This window comes from Bidens hawaiensis, unplaced genomic scaffold, assembly GCF_021521415.1.
Source record: "Bidens hawaiensis isolate Kalapana, Puna unplaced genomic scaffold, B.hawaiensis_p1.1 tig00009161_1, whole genome shotgun sequence".
NCBI lineage: Eukaryota > Viridiplantae > Streptophyta > Magnoliopsida > Asterales > Asteraceae > Bidens > Bidens hawaiensis.
The window spans coordinates 892,467-914,323 of NW_027491675.1; the positions used below are offsets into that span (position 1 = coordinate 892,467).

General features: G+C 33.2%; 1 protein-coding gene and 1 pseudogene across 2 annotated transcripts; one reads left to right on the forward strand and one right to left on the reverse strand.

Moving 5' to 3' along the window:
- Positions 1 to 3,197: 3,197 nt before the first annotated feature.
- On the reverse strand, positions 3,198 to 7,439 carry LOC143531450 (arogenate dehydratase 2-like; annotated as a pseudogene). The gene is made up of 11 exons (XR_013135023.1): positions 7,233 to 7,439; positions 6,923 to 7,015; positions 6,655 to 6,855; positions 6,471 to 6,550; positions 6,163 to 6,258; positions 5,833 to 5,910; positions 5,632 to 5,721; positions 5,472 to 5,539; positions 4,136 to 4,217; positions 3,965 to 4,053; positions 3,198 to 3,242 (listed from the first exon to the last, which is right to left on the reverse strand). The product of XR_013135023.1 is annotated as an arogenate dehydratase 2-like (transcript).
- Positions 7,440 to 20,038: 12,599 nt separating this feature from the next.
- On the forward strand, positions 20,039 to 20,832 carry LOC143531432 (heavy metal-associated isoprenylated plant protein 7-like). The gene is made up of 3 exons (XM_077026733.1): positions 20,039 to 20,188; positions 20,274 to 20,415; positions 20,564 to 20,832. The coding sequence occupies exons 1-3, from the start codon at positions 20,177 to 20,179 to the stop codon at positions 20,797 to 20,799; spliced, it is 390 nt and encodes a 129-aa protein (XP_076882848.1). The 5' UTR covers positions 20,039 to 20,176; the 3' UTR covers positions 20,800 to 20,832.
- The last annotated feature ends 1,025 nt before the right edge of the window (positions 20,833 to 21,857 follow it).

A 21,857-nucleotide genomic window follows, 5' to 3' on the forward strand; every position in this document is an offset into this window, starting at 1 on the left:
TAGAACCGGGCTTTAAAATCGATAAAGGTTCAAACTTTAACGTAAACGAGTTAGATCTTAGTTGAGTATAATAATAGAAATGAAATAATAGATAATATTAATAACAATAACAAGAAGTTTGTACAACATCTCATCGCACGTTATTAATAATAATAAAATAATAATAATATTAATAGTTGTGTAATAATGATAATAATAGTTGTATAATAATAATAAAACTAATAAATAGTAACAGCATCTAAAGGGAAGGAAAGACAAAAGTTACAGCTGCATGACTATATAAATGAAGTGAATGGATCTTTTGGCACCTTGAGATGGTAGCTGAGTGGTGGAAAGGTGGGATGGGGACCCGGAGGTCACGGGTTCAAGTCCTGGCTTCTAATCCCTTTTAGCGATTAGAAAGGTTAATGCAATATTTGAAGGGTCATGCGAAGCAAACTGTGGGGTTCATGCGATGTGAACTGGGCCATTTCTAGTTAATCTAAGATAATCCAACAAAATAAACCAACCCAACCAACTTCTGGGCCATTTCTAGTTAATCTAATTCTAGTTAATCTAAGATAATCCAACAAAATAAACCAAACCAACCAACTTCGTTATCTTCGTATAATCCGTTATATTTTAAGATAAATAACCAATTAAAAAAAAGAAATATATTTGTATATATATATATACACACTCTCACAATAATATGTTTGGGCCATTTCTAGTTAATCTAAGATAATCCAACAAAATAAACCAAACCAACCAACTTCGTTATCTTCGTATAATCCGTTATATTTTAAGATAAATAACCAATTAAAAAAAAGAAATATATTTGTATATATATATATATATACACACTCTCACAATAATATGTTAAAGGAAAGGAGCATGTATTAATGAAAAAGAGAAATATATATATATATATATATATAATGATGGGAGGATATGAACGCAAAATAAAGACCGTCGTTAAATAAAGTTATTTCGTTAGATTTGTTAGCCCCAAACAAACGAGCCTAGCTTATCAAGTACGCTAGATTAATAAATACAAATCTAATTAATTATGTTAGTACGTGGTTAATTAATGAATATATATGTTAAACAGTTAGCCGAACACAACTCAGGAAGGGAATTACTATAAACGGTGAACGTAACAGGATCCGGGTGAGTTCTAGCTCCTTTTATGTGTTATGTTTTCGGGGCTGTGTGCATACTACGATGTGTTTAGATTTATCACTTAACTTAAATTGTAAGTGTATATTAGATATATGTTTGTGTATGAATGTGAATGTTATGAATTGATTAATTAGTATGCACGTAATGTTATATTAGTTATGATTGAAGGAATTAGAAAGGAAATGAAATGAAATGAAGTTAGAATAGTATGGTATGTTAGAGGGCACCAGACCCTAATAATAACCGAGGTATGTAGGACACTAGACCCTTATAATATCCAAGGTAAGTAGGGACTGGACTCTGAGGAGATCCAAGGTATGAAGGACACCGGATCCTTATAAATTCCGAGGTATGTAGGGCACTGGACCCTTATAATATCCAAGGTAAGTAGGGACTGGACTCTTTATAGTATCTGAGGTATGTTGTCAGTAAGAAGTATGAATGTATGAATGTATGTACGTATGTATGATTGAATGATAGACGAACAAGTAAATATTAATACGTATCTTCGGACGCGTATTGGTAAGTAAGTGAATGTATTGTATTTTAATTAACTAGATATCACTCAGCGTAGCTGACTTTTAGTATGCACGCAGGCAAGTAGAATGAGGCAAGTTACTTGATGAGGACATGTGGCAATAAGAGGAAGACTGGCATCGCTATAAAGAAGACACCCGTGTCATTTATGTTTTATGTTTAAGACTTATGTTATGTTATTTTAAGATAAGATATTTATGATATGTATGAATGAATGACTTTTAATTCCGCGAAATGTTTTAATTAACTCTGATTTTACGAATTATGTGAATGGGTAAATCGAACCAGCGAGAAAGTAGGGTTCCCGAGTCGGGGGTCTTACATTTTATTAACAAAAATTGTCGTATGAAAAGTTATGAACGTTCATATGCATTGCATGTGATGAGAGAAAATCAACAACACGGACTATTCCATATATGTCGGTCATTTCCATCATATTTTATTATCAAATTATTCACAAGCATTTAAATCTAACATTAATGAACTAAATTACTTCTCACACTTCTCAGTTTTTGTTTACTTTGTATTTTAATACTTTTATAATCTGTTCACACTCGTTTAATATTAATTGTTATTATAAATTTATATACATGTTTTTTTATTCAATTTATAAATAAAATCGATTTGTAATAACTAATTAACACAAAATTTGAATAATTTATAATAACTACACAGTAATTTAACCAAAACTAAATTCACTTTTTCAATAAAAGGTTTAAGTTGCTGAAGAAATATTTGGGCCTCGATATCGATAATTGGCCGGGCTCTGTTGGGTGGGGTTAGAGTGTTAGATTGTTAAGAGAAATCAGCTACGTGAGTTAAAATGACTGGCCTTCAGAGTTCAGACGTTGGTGAGGTGGGTTGTTCTTGTCGTGCAGCCCAGGTGTCATGGGAACTAGAGGTGTACAAAACCGGTTTTAAACCCAAACCGAACCGGTTTATAAACCGTACCGGTTTGGTTAACGGCTGGTCAAAACCGGTTTAAAATAGGCCGGCTTGGTCACGTCGGTTCGGTTTATAAACTAGTTTTAGCTGGTTTTAAACCGATTTTCTCAAACCGGTTCGGTTTTAAAACCGGTTTGGTAGATCTTAAGGGGGGGGGACCGATCCTGAAACTAGTGGTTTGGGTGAAACCGGTCTTAAACCCAAACCAGTGTTTTTTACACCTCTTGGAACAACAGCGATCATGAACGGCATTAGGACACGGGTCTAAGACCAGTTTCAATAAACTTTCAAGGGTTTGAAATATGTATGATATTTCGGACTCCAAGTCATAAGTCGGTGAAATTGAGGGATCAATATTGTCAAGTTAGACATAGTTGAATATATCATCAAAAGAAAAGATTAACCAAAAAAAAATCTAATATTTTCATGAATGGCATTAGGCTTTGAATATATCATCAAAAGAAAAAATTACCCAAAAACAAAAAAAAAAAACTATTAATCACAATCATTCCTTCAAGTCGAGATGTTAAAGAATGATAATAAAAACAGCTTTTGGTACCAAGTCCTGACGTCTCCGCCTTTACAACTTCTGGGTCAGCCTAGAAAGACACGAATATGCAAAATGTGAGTTCATGTTTCATCAAATCTTTGTTTTGCTCACTCAAATCTGCAATAATTCTGTATTTTTCCTACACTAATTTCTATTGAAACTTTTGTTAAAGAACTTCCAAAAAGGAAAATACATCGATCACAAACCAACACAGATATCATTGGCAAAATATTATTATTTCATGCATGTTAGGAAATAAAATATATATCGACTGTACTTATTATAGCTACGCAGCCTAAATTAGCATCGCTATTTTTTAAAAAAATACTCTAATACAAATTATGTCAATCAAATCTACTAAAACGAATAACAGTGCGCATGAAAATAGGAGGACGGATGATCACTATTATTGATATTATAAGTGATCCAACACATATGAAGGTAACTTGGAACACATCTTTTATAGACTGTGTATATAAGAGATGAGCTTAATGCAAAGTTTGCAAATTGTAACTAAGAAAAATGATGTAATTAATTAATATTATTGAAAATGTATGATCAACTATGTTACTAGAAAAACTAATTAATAGATATGAACTTTGAAAAAATAACACAAAGATCCAATGATACAAAATATGAGATTCATCTCTTGTGAACTTCACAAGGGCTTAAAAAGTTTTGACTTATTTATGATATTGCTACCATCATATCACACCACAAATTAAGATACAATGCATTTAACATGTTGTCAAGAAAAGATGATCGTCTTACCAAGCATGATTCGTTTGGTAACTAAGGGATAATCATATGGTGACATCCTCAGGGTAACTGCCCAGCACACTCAAAAAAGTAGCAAACTCCTGTGCAGCATATTAACATTAATAATTCATTGTGTTGAATATTAACCAAGTGAAGTCAGGATCGAGTTGAAAATAAGCCTACCTTAAGATGGGAAAGAGCATTCTGGGCCCTTTGGTCTGCCATAGATGCTTGGAAGTCAACGTAGAAAAGATAAGGGAAAGACCTGTTCAAGATTTTAAATCAAAGAATGAAGCACGTTAAATAGAAAAACTAGAGGTGGCTATTTCGACCCTGATGCTTATCAAAGGGTAGAATTTGATTATATCTTCTCCAACGGATAAGAATCAAAACCTAATATAAAAGAGTAAATGATCAAACATATGTACTCTGTACTATAAATTATTTTAAAAAGCTAAAATGTATTTAAAATCTCACGGTCTGGTTCAGTTTTATACGGTTTAAAAAAATTAAAACTACAAACCAAACCGTTCGTTACGATTTAAAAAATTTGAAACTGACCAGCCAAAGGTTAATAAAGAAACCGGATTGATCCGGACTAACTCGATTTTGATACCTCCATCTGTCGCAATATCAATCGATCAGTGAATCCAAACCAATGACCATTTAGCATTTCCTCATTTAGCATAATCACCCCTAACATTTAGCATAAAGAAACCTACATACTTTCTATTTTTTCTCTAAATTATCCCTTCACAACTTTTTACACATTAAAACCCGCCCCAAAATAGTGATTTTTTTTAACTGAAACTGGTGAATCTGGTTGTTTAGCTTATGTCCCCTTTTTTACTTACGTGGTTTATACTTTCGTTTATCCTGATGGTCTTTTAAAACAATTTGAATGTAACAGTTCTATAAGTGATAATTGGAGTAAATGCAAAGGTGTATTTGCTAGCTCAAATGATTACAAGGAGTGCCCACCTGTTTATAGGAGACTATAAATACAAATGGCACACTAACTTATATGAGCAAATACTAATTAACTAACTAATAAATAATAAAAACAATAATTATTCTCTAGCAGGTTCCAAGTTGTTCTACAAAAAAATTCAATTTTTTTATTTCAAATTTAACATGTAGAGGAACTTTAATGTGTAAAAAACTGTTGAGTGACTTCGGTGAGAAAAAACCACAAAAGTATGTTGGTTATTTATCCTATTTGCAGTTTTGCACTAAAAGAAAATTGGTCAAAATTCGCCAAAGTGTATTTATAATGCATAAACATGCTATGTCACCTTACTCACAAGATTAGATTATTAAAATAGTACAATATTTACTAACATTTGATGCTCAACTATTAATGTAAAAAAATATAATCTTTTGGACCAAAAAAGGTGACGGGTAATCCCAACTTGGCCCATACCCAAAATTTACCCCGTTTTAACCTGTTAAATGGCCCACACATGTTTCCACCTCTTAAGTAAAACTTAATAAAATAAATAAAAGTATATTTGCATACCCAGGGCTCCCATTGGTACTTCCATTATGTGTAGGTAAAGCCTGCCTTTGCAGAGGACGACTTTCAATCTGCATTTACAAAATTAAACTACGAAAAATGAGCAACGTGTTACAATAAACAAAAGCAAATTGTAAGTGATGAAACAAATTAAGGAACTTGCCTTAGTAAGATTTATTTGTCTCATAGCAAACACAGCGAGTGCCTTGAAAAGCATCCCAGGACCCTCATCCAGTGAGAAGACAATACTTGTCTGAGACACAAATTCATATATTACATGTTATTAAGGTAAAAACTAAGAAGCATAACAGAGCAATGCTCTATTATTGTTTTATTTAGAAAAAGGTACTACTACAAAGCATACCTTGAATGGTCTATCCATACGAGGAATTATGGGTTCCCTTGCCAGCATTAAAAATCGAGTTACATTATCCGAATAATCCTGAAAAAAGGAAATCATACAGGTTTTACTTACAACTACCCAGTACTAAATATGACACTTACAACCTGTTTACTTATATATAAGGTTATTAATATTTTACACAAAATAAGAGCCAAAAAAATTTGCCATAAAGAATATGAGTTGAAGTTGTCAAGCAGATCAAAAGTTACAGTGTGTTTTTAATACAATGAACCTCAAGTCCTCAGCTCGTTTTTGAGTTAAGAGAGCTCAAGCTAAAATATTTCAAGGTACCTGGATATCTTGTTGAAGCAAATTTAATCCATAAATCTTAGCAGCAGCAGCACTTGCAACTGCTCCAGTATCATCAAGTTTATTCAGAGCAACATGCTGCCAGGGTGGAACACAATACAAAACATTAGTAAATAATTATAGAGATGCTAATAGAGTTAACTACACAAAGTATTTAAAGTTTAAACAACTTTTGACATGATATAATAAATATAAAAATGATTGATTGATATCCAGTAAGACATGATAAGAAGTATATGTACTTATGCTGCTCTATTATCGTTTAGCAACATAAAGAAGCATTTGAGTACCTTGGCAGCACCAGCAGTATCATCCACGGCTTCTCTGACTATTCCTAGCTTTGTTAAAGTGTTTCACATTGAGCAAGAGCCTGTAAATCCATTCAAGTATGCAGTACGTTAGATAATTAGTATTTTACTACCGTTTGATTGATAATCGAAGATCAACAAAAACAATATGTAAAGTAAAGTAAACCTGTGGATGGCTAAGAACTCTTTTGAGATGCTCAATTTTGACACAGTGGTTAGCTAGCAGGCAATGACGAATAGAAAGCTTAACTTCTCCAACAATGTGCAATCTGTGTCGAAGTAAGAGATCATAATTCCTATGAATGCTTCCTCCCAGAGAATTCTCAATAGGTAAAACTGCTCGGTCCACTATCCACCGCTCAACAGCCTGCATGTTAAATCGCATGATTGAAAGTAAATGAATAAGTAAATACAGCATAAAGAGAGGAGTTGACCTCAAAAGCATTTTCAAAGTGTTCACAAGGAACGGGTTGACAGTTCGGGTAAGCCTTCTCGGCAGCAGCCTCGCTGTACGCCCCTGGAACTCCCTGTACAGACGCTTTCGATTATTATTAATTTATTATTATAATCAATCAATGAGACGGCAGCAAGTAAAGCAAAGTAAGTAACGCGGAGAATTCCGGAGGTGGCAATCCGGTGGACGTCAGAGGCCCTAAAATGTTAGAAATGAATAACAATAATAATAATAACAGAGAGATTTTGAGGGTTGGGTTGAAAAGAATGAATGAAATAAACTATTTATACTTGGAAGAGAAGTGCTCCTCCTCCTTCGCTGCTGTTACTGGTGCCTCCTTGTTGAATAGAAGAAGAAGAAGAAGCAACAGCGGACATGGTGAATCGGCGTTGGGGGAATTGGAGTATCGACGGCTGGTTTTGATTAGGAGGAGGATTATTATTACGCAGCAGAAGAGGATGAGGATGATGGTAATGGTTTATAGGAGTCGCCGCCATTCTTATTATTACGAACATTCACATAAATCATACACGCCGGGAGCACAATCAACAACTTTTTTTTATTCATTTTTTTACTAAGTTTGCTTACTTGTTTATTTCTTTTTTGAAAAGCGTGTTTGGTAAATATCCACCAAAAGCTTCTCAAAAACCAAATAAATAAACTGTGAAAACAAATTTCAAGTTTTAGGCATGATTTTTAAATAATTCTAAAAATAGGTATTATAAACTAGTCGTGGCGAGTAGATTAGTTTAGTGTACGAGTAGTTTGCAGAGCCAATTAAAACATGCCACGTGGCCATAAACTAACCGTGACGGGTACGTTCACTAACCATCTATTCGTCACGACTAAAGAAGTTGCATGTCTCGTAATCAATACCCACGAGTACTGTATTAATGGTAAGTCGTGATGAGTAGATTACAACTTTTCGAGACACGAGTGGTTTACTAAACTAACCATAACGAGTTGTTTTGTTTAGCAAATTCATCAAACCGATTAGTTTTACAAGAAACTAACTGGACCAGTTAGTTTGAAAGCTCAAATAGTTATTACAAGTGGTGCTTCCTTATGCATTCCTAATACAAGTAGTTCTTCGGTGAGCATATACAATGCGAGTAGTTTGTGACCAGTTAACCCGTCGCGACTAGTTTGACCTTATAATCTACTTGTGGATACTCGTTTTAGCGTTAATACGATTTATTTAATAAATATTCTAAAAGATTACTCGCCGCGGTACAATTAGTTAGATCCTACTCGCCGCGATACAATTAGTTAGGTCCTACTCGGCCCGACTTCGTTTGGAGAAACCTTTTCAAATTATCTTTTAGTTTTTGTGTTCGAAGTCAATTGGGGGACCAATTGGCTCTTTCCGAACAAGTACACGAGTGTTCGCCATCGCATACCACTAAGACCATGGTGTGTTTGTGTCTCTTTATTCCCGACAAACATAAATTCTGTGGATTCCAAACCAAGTGATAACAATACAAAGTCGATGGAACCGAAAAAGAAGACCAATAAAAGGACGAAAAAGGACGTGAAAAGGCATAAACGAACTAGAAAGTGATTGAAGCTGGATTCCGGTGAAGGTAATGTGGAAGACAAAGGGCCTCAGGTTGGTTAATGTGCATTGTCATTTTTAAATAAATCGTATTAACGCTAAAACGAGTAGCCACGAGTAAATTATAAGGTCAAACTAGTCGCGACGGGATAACTGGTAACAAACTACTCGTATTGGATATGTTTACAGAAGAACTACTCGTATTGGAAATGTATAAGGAAGAACTACTCGTAATGACTATTTAAGCTTTCAAACTAACCGGACTAGTTAGTTTCTTGTAAAACTAACCGGCTTGATGAATGTGATAAAAAAAACAACTCGTTATGGTTAGTTTAGTAAACTACTCGTTTCTCGGAAAGTTGTAATCTACTCGTCACGACTAAACCATTTATGTAGTACTCGTTGGTGTTGATTACGAGACATGCAACTTCTTTAGTTGTGACGACTAGTTGGTTAGTGAACGTACTCGTCACGATTAGTTTATGACCACGTGACGTGTTTTAATTGGCTCTGCAAACCACTCGTGTACTAAAATAATCTACTCGTCACGAGTAGTTTATAATTCATATTTTTGGATTTATTTGAAAATCATACCTAAACTTGAAATTTGTTTTCATAAATACCTATTTTGGGAATTTTTCCATAAATAAATAAGCAAATTTTATACCAAAATACCCTCTTAACATATTTGCAAAGTAGGCTTTTTTTTTCCTTTTATCTAAAAAGAAAAAAAAAGTATCCACATTTTCTCCTTTTTGCTAACGGGTATTAGTTTTTTTTAGGTAGTTTGGTCTTTTTAGATTTTTTTCTAATCAAAATACTTATTATAAATAACAATATATGCGTGGGACTCAATCAAACCCAAATTTACCCTCGTTATCATAACATGAAAGATAACTCTCATCTATGTAGCCTTTTCTTTTAATTAACCAAAAATTCACCAACACAACTGTCACAGCTAGAGGTGTTCAAATAATAAGAATCCATATTATTTGAATTATCTAAAAATCCGAATTTTCAAATAGTAATTTTGAAAATCTCCGAATAGTTTGGATATTCGAACTTATACATTTTCAAATAGTAATTATCTGCAAGATCATATCGAAAACAAAACAATCATGTTATTCATAAACCTTCTTCTCAAACTCAAATGCAGAAAGTATATCTATCCCTTATCGTTTTCCCAAAAGAAACACAAGATTTCTTCTTTCTTAGTTTTTCAACTTTCTCCAATAACTCCACTCTCCTACGTAACGCATTAATCCCCCATGCAACCATACCTGCAAAAATAAAACAAAAATCTAAGAAATTCAGAACAAATTTCTGACCAAAACGAATTACACACTGTACATTTAAAACGTTCAAGAAAAATGCACATGGTACATTTAAACGCTTTGTAACTTTCAGTTCATGTTTAGGTCAGAAACTAAATTTTGTAAGAGGATCGATTGATGATTTCTACATGATTTAGATTGATTTCCTTGCTCAATTTTGGATCAATGTTCATCAATTTAACAATATGAATCCTCTACTCACGTTAAGTTCAAAATTGACCTAATTTGACATCTTCAGATCCAAAGGTTTAGGTTTAAGATCAATGTAAATCGTGAAATGATCGAACTGATTGTAACATCTCGAAATTTTTGGGCCAAGATTGACAACTACCAAAAGATAAAGGACTGAAAATGCAAATTTTGGAAATAAGGACCCATCGCGCTATGCGATGGATCAGAAGGAGATCCATCACGATATGCGCTATGCGATGGATCAGAAGGTGTCGTGCTACGCGATGGACCAAGTCGATGGTCATCGCAATACGCGACGTGGTATCCACGGTCAACAGACACGTGTTGCACCACGTGGCAACACATGGCACAATTTGACAGGCCACGTGGCAAGCCTAGGGTGACTGGGTAACCCTAGTTGGTCTAAATGTGCCACGCGATGAACTAATGATTCGTATGTCGCGATACTTTTCCGATTGAAAATCGCGACAAATTAAAATAATAAAAAGGCGGTTAAAAGATCCATCGCGCAACGTGATGAAGCGTTTTCTCGTCCATCGCGATACGTGACCAGACCCAAAATTTTGCCTATAAATAGGAGGATCGGTCTTTGCATTTGTGCATCCCAAAATCTCACCTCACATCATACAATTTACCTCGGGAATCTTGCCCAGTCCTAACGTTCCAACGTATTCATTTTCTCGATATACATGCAAGCTCCATTGTTATTTTCTCTCAAATACCTGATGACTAGTAGGAGTGTCGCCCGCTTGAAGCCTAGGCAAATATTTTCTCTCAAATAAGGGAGGGGTTCTACCCAAATATTTTATTATATTGGCTTAGACCCTAGTCGCGGGTATAGCCCATACCTAAGTTAAATATAGCTTTTCACAAGTTGAGGGTATAGTTAAATATTTTTTCTATATAATGTGGAAACATAAGGTTTATTATGCCGAAGGTATAGTCAAATTAACGTTTCTTGAAGAAGAAAGTTAGCATGTAACAGCCAGCTACCGCCGCACCATAATATTGTCCGCTTTGGCCGGGACGTACCACCATCGCCTCACGGATTTGCTTTTGGTTGCCCAGGTGAAGACTTCCCAGGAAGTCACCCATCCTGATACTACTCCCACCTGAGCACGTTTAACTATGGAGTTCTCCTCTCATCCACTACCATTAAGCGCCAAAAACGCGTTATGATGGGGAAAGTATCCACCTCCTTATAAAGAATGCTTAGTTCTCCTCCCCAACCGATGTGGGATGTCACATAGCATATGTGTTTCTTCATGAAGAAGAAGCATGCAGTTGCAACATAAATGGTAAATAAACAAAAAGGACTAAAAGTCCAAATGACTTATATAGACAAATGATTATCAAGGTAAAGGTTATGCAAAACATACTAAAGGTTTGAAGCTAGATATTTTGATCTAGATAATTACAATGTTAATATCATACTATAGGTCTTAGGTAACTTCAGATCATAAATCAATGAAACCGTTGATCAAAAGAAAGGTGAATATGCTCATATCTATAAAACTCTTTAATCGATTCATTTACCCAGAACCAAAGTTTACATGAGATAATATATCCATAAAACTTTAGTATCTACTGGCAATTGGGCTAGTTATACTTGTGTTTGAATCCTTACATATGTGGGCAGAGGGTAGGCATACCCCACCACTCATGATACCAGGTCCCCGTCTCATTGAGCCCGTTTGCAGGGCTATGAGGGCCGGACTAATGTGATATAATTGGTACTCCTGTCTAGAGGGCCGCTAATTGTTTCGAGTATGAACTAAAGGTTTTATAAATGTTTTAAAGTCAGCATGTGTTGCTGATGTATTTCACAAAACTATTTTTCAGGTAATTAGGAATAGATGTTTGGAGATGGTGGCTAGCCATTAGACAATTTGATGGCTCAGATGAAGTTTTATATTAATAAATAATGTAAATTATGGTTTTGTCATTTAAACTCCTTTGTAACCGTATCGGGTATTTAATCCCCGACTTCGGAAATATAATACTTTTGATAAAGACTTCCGCTTTACAACCTTAAACTCTGATATATTTACAAAACAGTTACCAATTATTGGTCACACTCCTAGGCCCTAAGTTGGGGTGTGATAGGTTGGTATCAGTGCCATCGATCTTAGCAAATAAGGTATTTGAAAATACCTAAGCTTAGATCAAAGATAAGTTTTAAATATTATGTTATAATTATATATATATTCGGATAAGATAGGTTGGTATTCTTTCTTATCCCTCTACAATCTAACCTTGGCATATGTCAATTAATCAATATGCTAATTATTACGATCTTTGGAGAAAGATGGCTTCTCGCTCTAACCTAAATCCTCATCCGACATCCGATAACAGCAAAAAGCTATTTCACGGATTTCTTCAATTGTGATAACTTGATCAAGCAGGTAATGGAGCGGCCAGTGTACTTTCCAGGTACCTAGTAAATGCCCATTGAAATTTCTATTAGTTCTTTAAGAAGTTGTAATCCCTCACATTACATTCCCAAAGAACTAGCAGCAATCGAACAAGTCAAGCAAGAACTTTCAACCGAAATGCCATATTTTCATCCATCAAATGAAATGGAAGTGCAAAGCAAGAACAAAGAACAGTGTCAGACGGTTTAGGGATGGCATTGGGTCGGGGTTGGGTCGGGTTTAGGTATTCCCAAACCCAAACCAGTTTATTAAAGTCTGTTCTAAACCCGTCGGGTTTCTTTAACACACCAATTAACAATGTAAGGATATACATACGTACTATATGGTAATTGATATTATTGATAACTTAGAGAATATGAATAACTGATTATAATACAATTTATTTATAAAGATAGTGTATCTTCATTCAAATTTCGGGTATGTTTGGTAGGGAGTTTTTAGGAGCTTATAGCTTTAAGCTTTTAAGAAAAAACTAATACTTCGGGTATGTTTGGCAAAACTAGTTGGTAGCTAGTGTCTGGAAGCTGCAAGCTAATGGCTGGAAGCTGGTAGCTGTAGCTTTTTAGATATATTTAGGTGTTTGGCAGAGTAGCTAGAGCTTTTAATAAAAAGTATAAAATGACTAAAATGGACATAACTGAAAAAACATAATACCACACGTAATCTTACACACACACACATATATAATTATTTTTTAAATTAATTTTTTTATTTAAGTAATCTCGTGTATTACTCAAAATCTAAAGCTAGGTATTTATATATGCCATCTTGAGGAATAATATCATGATAAGATGTTGTGTTGATACTTTTATACATGGTTACAAATCATCTTCCAAACATACAATACAAATATACAATAATTGGTGTCTTGTACATGAAAGACGTGTTTCAAAGCAACATTTAAATTATAAACAAGGCTTATTCATGAAATGAATATTTTAAAATTAAATAATTTGGAATATTAACTTCTACTTTATTTTTAAACATATTCCATTGATTATCCACTAGATTTTTATTTATAAACTCCAATTTAAATTCTATTATGGGTTTGGTAGAGATGTATCATAAACCAGTGGTCAAAGTCAAACCACTATCCTATGCATCATTATGTGTCAAGAAATATGCTTTGTAAAAGTTGATCAATATTCACAACAAAAGGATGATGACTTCGAATCAAACTGAAGGGATGAGCTTGTCACATTCACAATGTCATTACAACAAGAAACATTGCCAATAATCCACTCAAAAATGCTTCAGATGAGAATGTCACATTCACCATATTATTCCACTGCAAAAATAAACAGAAACTTAGAGATTTTGACCTTAAAGTCAAAAGTCAACACCTTTCTGTTTTCAAAATAATGTTAGAATTCTTACCTATTTAGCTTTTGTGTAGACAGGACCATAACTCCTGATAGCAGTGTACTCGTTGAAGTATTGCGGTATCGATAGCTCCATGAAAATCGAGAATCTAAGAATAAGCTTTACTCTGAAACTGTTTAGATTGCAAAACTGCAAAAACCGAGACCTGTTGAACCTGATTTCATGCAAAAGTTTAAAAAAAAATCATCCTCATGAACAAATTTAAATAATCAAATCGAAAAATGCAAGTAGCAAAAAAACTTTATTTAATGCATACATACCCACGTAGGCGAAGAACAGGCAGTGCGATGCTGCTACAATAGGTGTTGTAATTGATGCAAATACTGCCCTGAATTTTCCTACAAATTAATATTGGCTAACAAGGAATCAAGAAAAAGAATGTTAAAAAAAAACACCCAGAAGACAATATTGATTAAATCTATGATGGACTTATAAAGTTAATCAATATTTCATCTTGATTAAGAAAAAGGGTTAAAAAACACCTAGAAGACTGCTGCCCTTAACTTAAATGAAAGCACATAAAAACACATTTTCAAAATTATACTTGTAGGAAGGGCACGCGTTATTATCACCATGACCATGTCATATTGTTGAATCCGGCAGCGCTGAGTTTAAACGAGCTCGAGCCTAAAGTAAGCCCGTTTGAAAACCTACTCATGAGCTGAACTCAAGCTTTAGAAATAGGGATCAAAACAAACCGAGCTCTATAGCAGTTTGTCTATGAACAATTCTTTAACTTTTGAACCTCCATTTTCTGGTTGTCCCGGTAATTTCGAACCGAGCAGAAATGTCAAGAGTCAATAATACATGTCACAGTTAAGTCAAAATCCATGGATGAAGCTTCATCCCACTTTCCCTCCTCTGTTTCAACTAAACTAAACTAAACCCCCAGGTAGCTAAGTCAGCTTCATCATCTCCTTCGTTGTCCTCTTTCTCTCTCTGGTTTCACATTGAGAAAGAAAGAAAGTTGAATCCAAATGACGATGATGAAGAACGCCCCAACTAACAACAAAACAGTCGTAATCATCGGCATTCCAGATAATCCTAATTTATCCAAAACCATCACTGCTTTCACTCTCTCCAATCCATCTCAACCACCACCACCACCGTTGCAACTGACGGCGCCGTCGTCAGCGCAACCGGCACTCCTCCCACTTCCATCACATCACACGAGACAAAACCTAATTTGGACTATTTTGGGTATCGCTTTCTTTGCGCTGCTAACATTTTCTTCGCTATTGCAACTTTTAAGATGTAACCTTTTTTATTTGTGTTGCATTCGATTCTAATGCAACTTTGTTTAACATAAAGGTTGCATTACAATATCTAATGCAACACTTTGTTATAAAAAGTTGCAAAATTTTATTAAAGTTCAACCTTTTTATTTAAAAGTTACAAATTTTACTAAAATTGTAACTTTTCTTCTTGAAAGGTTGCATAATTTATTGAAATTTGTAACCTTTGTAACAAATATAAAATTTAAATACAATTTTTGGTTTAGAAGGTTGCGCAATTCACTGTAACCGACAAAAAGTATAGTAAATTTTATATAGAGTAAAAATTTCACTGTCTTAAATTTATAACTAAGTATTTGTTATTCTTTTTTAAGAACTAGTAAATGATTTAGCAATTTAATAAACAACTTTAAATTTTAGTAAAGATAATAAAAGTAATGTTTTATTATTTTATAAATTGAAAATTAAAATACCCAAAATTTAATAGTTCCCTCCTACAATTTCATTTTCTCCCGTCTAACATGTTCCTAAAATTTTTGCTATCCTCAATTTTCCCTCCTCTCCAGACCTAAAAGCTTGTAGCTTTTTCCAGAACGCTACTAGGAGGAGCGTTCTAATATGAAGCTTTTTCTCCTAACCTAAAAGCTTCAAGCTCTTTATACCAAACAAAGCTTTTTATTGAATAGAAGCTTTTCCCTAACGTTGTGTTCCCGAGTCTCATTAAACGAAAGAAAGGAAAGGAAAATGAGAGAAAGAAGTGGAGTAGTGTGTTCCCGAGTTTCATTAAAGGAAGGAAAAGAAAGGAAAGGAAAGGAAAAACAAGGCAAATGAAGAGTAATTTGGATGGGTTTATTTTCTTTCCAAATTGGAAAGAATTGGATGGAAAGGAAAGGAAAAGAGAAAAGAAAGTGAAAATGAAAAGAAAGGAAAGGATTCCTTTCCTTTCTCTCCTTTACTCAACTCGGGAACACAACGTAAAAGCTTGAAGCCCCTAAAAGCTCCTAAAAGCTCATTGCCAAACATACCCTTAATAAAAAGCTTTATTTGTTTAAAGGAGCTTAAAACTTTTAAGTTATGAGAAAAAGCTCCAAATTTAAATGCTACTACTACTAGTACTATTGGTGTTTGAGAAAAAACTTGTAGCTTTTATATTTGAAATTTTACAAGTTTGATACTTGAACTTTCAACAACTTTTATAAATTTATATAATAGTTACACATTTAACCCTTATTCAAAACCAACTACCCCATGATTTTTTAAGAGGCCATAACTTTTTTGCATGTTAATATTTTTTTTTTTAAATTACATCATAAAAACGAGCAATTTATTCTCTTTAATTTGAGTATGATATTGCTATACTTCTTTAACTTTAAAAAATTAACGTATTTCATGATTACCGGTTAGGATCGGCAACAAGTCGAGTCAGACGAGCTCAGGTAATGTGTAAGAACAAATTAGGATCGGAACAAGTCGATACAAAAAGGGTTAATTTAGTTCGGTTCGTGTCGGTACAGTTTTTTTGTCAAAAAGGGACAGGTCAGAACATGTTTCAGATTAGAACAGTGTCGGGTCGGAACATGATTACTATGTAATCCTTGTGCTTCCTCTTATATAACAAAAACTCTTTTCCACACTCATCCCACCCTCAAACCCTGACTCAAACCTCAAGACTAGATCGTCTATTCCCAAAATCAAATATGGTTCATTGCTAAGAAGGTACCAAATCTTTGCAATATATTGATTACTATGTAATTATGTAATCTAATCTAACTAATCTATTAAAGCAAAACCAATTTGTCCACTTGTCCTTCTCCTAGGCTGTCCACCTAATCTTCCATGTCATCCACTTTCCATACTTCTAATTTTCACATAATTAAGCATTTAATTTTAATCACAATACTAATCACAAACACACACGGCCCGTTTATATTTTCTAACCCGATTATCATTTTAGTATATCCATTCTAACCCGTTGTTTGTTCTCAACATCTCAACCCTAATTTGTTTCTTTGGCCAATTGACGAAGCAACGATGACCGTCTTCTCCAATCCATATCCATCCGTATTTAATCTATTATATAAATCGTCTTCATCTTTAATTTGTTCATCTTCTCCATTAGATATGTGTTGGTAGGTATGTTAATTTTAGAGTTTTCCAATTTTCTTGAATTCCATGTTAGTTATTTCATATTGTGTAAATTCTTTATTTCATATCAAGTTGTTTCATATAGTTGATTCAATAAATTATTTTTTCATCTATAGCGTTTCAATAAATTTTAAATTTTCAAAATTCAAACCTATTCTTTGACTAGAATTGAAGTATATTAGGAATTGTCTATAATTATGAAATTCAAATGGCATTCAAGTATATTTTGAAATTCAAAAATCTTTTGTAATTTTTGTTAGTTTCAAAAATTAAGCTCCTGATTCGTTAGATATTTGGTATAATATTTGGTGTAATATGATTCTGATTTGTTAACTATGATGTTAACTATGATTCATTTTTATAGTTTTTATTTATAATTAAATCATAGATATTAAATATTATTACTACAATAATAACAGCAGTGAAACTCAGTTTGATATGAAATTTTTTTAATATCAAACCTATAGTTTAACTATAGTGGTTTGTATATATAATTTATGCATATAATATTTTTAAAACACAATTTTAGCAAGTCATAATCAGTAAATATATGATTAGTTATGTTCATTTTCATATTTTATTATTAAATATTCAGATTTATGAATTTCAAATATATAGTTTGACTAGAAATTCATTAGATTTGAAATTGTCTATAATTAGGATGTTTCATTTTTATGCGTGTGTAATTTTTGGTAGTTTCAAAAATTAAGCTCCGGATTATGATTGGAAATTTATGTGTTGTATTTAAATGTGGTATATTTATAGGCTGTATATTGACGCATATTGAAATTGATTATTGTATTTATGATTTAATTCAAACTGTTTCTAAACTTACGAGGTTTAACTAAAATAAGCATATCCGTATGTATTATATAACATCCACTCATAGATTCATTCTCAACATTCATAACAATCTTACGTCTTTGAAGCTTCTACAATGTAAGTTCTTCATCTCTTATTTATAAATTTTATATTCAAACGTAGTTATTTCACTAAAATCTTTTTATCATTTTATTTAAAATAGCTTATATTTGAGGTTCAAAGCTTTACAATGTTGAATGAAATTGATGTTCTCAAAACATCTTTATCCACAGTTAAGGTTAGAGTTTTGAGAATATGAACCATCAAGGTTAACAAACATGCCAACAAGGACTTCTTGATGGAGATGGTCCTCATGGATCAATATGTAAGTTTTTAATTATTTTATATTTTCCTTTCTCTATAATAATTACTACTCTTTTCATTAATTATTTACACATGTTTCTGATCATTATATTCTTATTTCATGACAGGAGAATCAAACGCATGCTACATTAATTATTTTCTGATCATTATATTCTTATATTCTTATTTACATAATGTTTATTTTTTTCCTATTTTAGTTAATGTGTATTTCAGTTAATGTGCATGAGAAAAGACATTTTGGGTGTAGAACTTATTAGATGATTAAGTTTTAATTAATATGTTTTTTTTTACTTATGGTATAAAGTATTAAAATATTTTAACTTTTCATTTATCTCTATTAGTCTTTGTATATTTTTATATTTGAATTAAAATAACAATGTAATGTCTTATAATTTATGTAAAATTATTCTGTTTTATAATATAACATTTGTATTTGATTCAATTTAAAATATATACACATGTGTGATGTTTTAAACATTTTCCACCAGTGTGTTATGTGATTATGTCTACTTTGTACTAACTATCATGGGTGGTTTCATGGAATCAAATCAACTCAACTAGATTTTCAAACCACATATTCGTTATCTAACCAAAACGCTTCAGCAACTAAGAGTTATATCTAAACATATTACAACTAAGAGTTAATTGCTATAAATTAATAGTTGTACTTATTTTTAATATAACCTATATGAAAACAAACTTGGTATGAACTCTTATATACTCCAAAAGTTGAGTATCAATTCTCGCATATGGCCATTTAATTAATATTTGGCCACAATAATCAAGTGCATGAATAAATTGTATTTGTGACTTTATGTAGAATAATATGAAGAGGAGGATAAAAAAATTCTAAAAATAAATTAAACATCCGAAGGTACGGAATGTATCGTCAAATATTCAATATGATTCCACAAGATCTAGTTTCGTTCAAGTAAGGGATTCTAGCCAATTGAAAGGATCTTCTGATCAATTCAGAGATCATTTTGATTCCATTAGTAATGAGGATTCAGAATATCACACATTGCTCAATCAAAGAGAGATTCAACAACTAAAAGAAAGATCGCTTCTTTGGGATCCTTCCTTTCTTCAAACGGAAGGAACAAAGATAGAATCAAACTGATTCCCGAAATGCCTTTCTGGATATTCCTCAATGTCCCGGCTATTCACGGAACGCTTTTATCTTTTTAATTGTTATAGTTTAAGAGAGATTTATATTAGTTGAGTTGCTTATTAGGGTGATCAATGTACTAATAGTTCATCATGTAATTACATGTCACACTTAGTACTTAAATTATTGTAAGAATTCAATGGATGCCTTTTGTTCAGAAATTGATTCAAGGGTTAAAGTGTTTTGAGTTTCATAGTCATTAAGAATGTGAAACGGTGAAAAGACTAAAGGAGAAGTACAAATAAGGAAGGTGAAAAAAGAAAATATAATGTGGTTCTTCTCATTTGTTGATGTAGGGTAATTGTCTTTGGTGTTGATTATAGTACTGCCAAAATGTAATGAATATTGCTGACTTTGCATAGGACATTTTGTCCACCCCACATCAGATTTGCATTCTTACCTCCACCTCCCACCCCACCCACCCACCCCACCTCTTGTATGCTTAAATGTTGAGCCACCCTACTCCATAAGAAATATAAGAAGATGGTGTCTTTTGTGTTTATATAGTCAAATTTATTATACACTTTCAGTATTAAAAATATTCTAAGGGGAGATTGTACTTTAAAACATAGGTAGCTAGCTGGCATTTCTCAGAAGATATAATGGGTGAAGAAGTAAGTAGATCACTGTATAAACATATGCATATATACCCACCCTATTTGATGAAATGTTTAAATATAGTTATTTTAAATGTTGCAGGATAAAAAAGATGCGAAACTGAAGGAAGAAGAAGATAAGAAGAAAATAGAAGAAGAGGTTCTGGAAGAAGTAGTGTTGAAGGTTGATATGCACTGTGGAGCTTGTGCTAGAAAAGTTGCAAGATCCTTGAGAGGTTTTCAAGGTCTTAATTTTTTTTCACCGCTTTTCGTCTAATATCACTACTAGAAATCTAGGCATTTGCAACCAAGTAGTGTATTAAGCAATTTATATTACTTTAGGTAGCATATTATAATCAGTTATCGTTAGTCACAGTTTTGAATTATGAGCAGGAGTTAAAGAAGTAATGACCGATTGCAAGGCCAGCAAGGCGGTCGTAAAAGGAAAGGAATTAGACGCTGCAAAACTGAGCGAAAGGATTCAAAAGAAAACTGGTCGGAAAGTTGACATCGTATCCGTGCTCCCAAAACCCCCTGAGCCGAAGCCAGAGCCAAAGCCAGAGCCAGAGAAGAAACAACAGCCCGAACAGCCAAAGGAAGAGAAGAAAGATGAGGTTATTCCTTCCTAACTCCAACACTAATTAACACTACTAGAAAACTGAGTGTTTTGTACTAACATGTTGGTTCGAAAAATACTCACTTTTCTAATAGTGTAACATTTTGAAATCCATATCATCAATCATTGAAAGATTATAACAAATACATGAACTGATGTGGGTCCAAATAGGTAAATATAGTACCCGTAAATATTATTTTACCGGGATATTTAACTACTGTGCAACTTGTGAGTGGGTGACAAGAAAGCTACATAACAAAGTGATGAAATAGTATTAACAGAATGAAGGGTCAAAAAAAATGACACACACAACTCATTTGGTACATTTATCGATGTGAAATGATGTGATAAATAAAATTGTTCATAGTTCATACCCTCAATGACACCATGTTTATTCTTCACCAGATAAAACAAAACGCATCAAAATGTCTTCATTTTGTGATAGATTGAATGATTAGGGTTGTAATAAAATTCGCATCCTTTTGGTGTCCTTGATGTAAAAATTTTGTACACTTACTGATGTAAAAGTAATAAATGTTTCATTCTTTTAACTCCTTCATACTCCATACCGTATACTAACATCATCTTCATTTTTCACGAATAAATAAACACATCAAAATTAAATTGCACGACTATTTGACCATATAACTCAACATATAATAGACTTTTAACTTGTCGCGGTTAACAAAATAGACTTACCCGCCAGCTGATCTAGTCCCCGCTTTTGTAATAGTCAGCTTATTTAACCCGCCTTCTGAATCCGCCGACTGATTTAGCCCCCCACTTTAATAGCCACAAGCTAATTTAGCTCTTGCTTTTGAAGTGTATTATTTGATTGACTATATTCTTGGACCAATTGTACTCTTAAGGTTTTTTTGTGCAGGCCGGGCCAAATTTGGATTAGCCGGCAAATCTTATTGTCCTTTTCAGATTAACTCTTTCTGAATATCTATACTTTAAGTGTGCTAAAAGTCAAAGTCTGTTTTGTTAGTGTTGATGGTCAAAAAGTCTACCCGGTGAGTTTCCCGGATTTAATGTCTTGATTTTGTGATATCTTTAGTTTATTTGAAT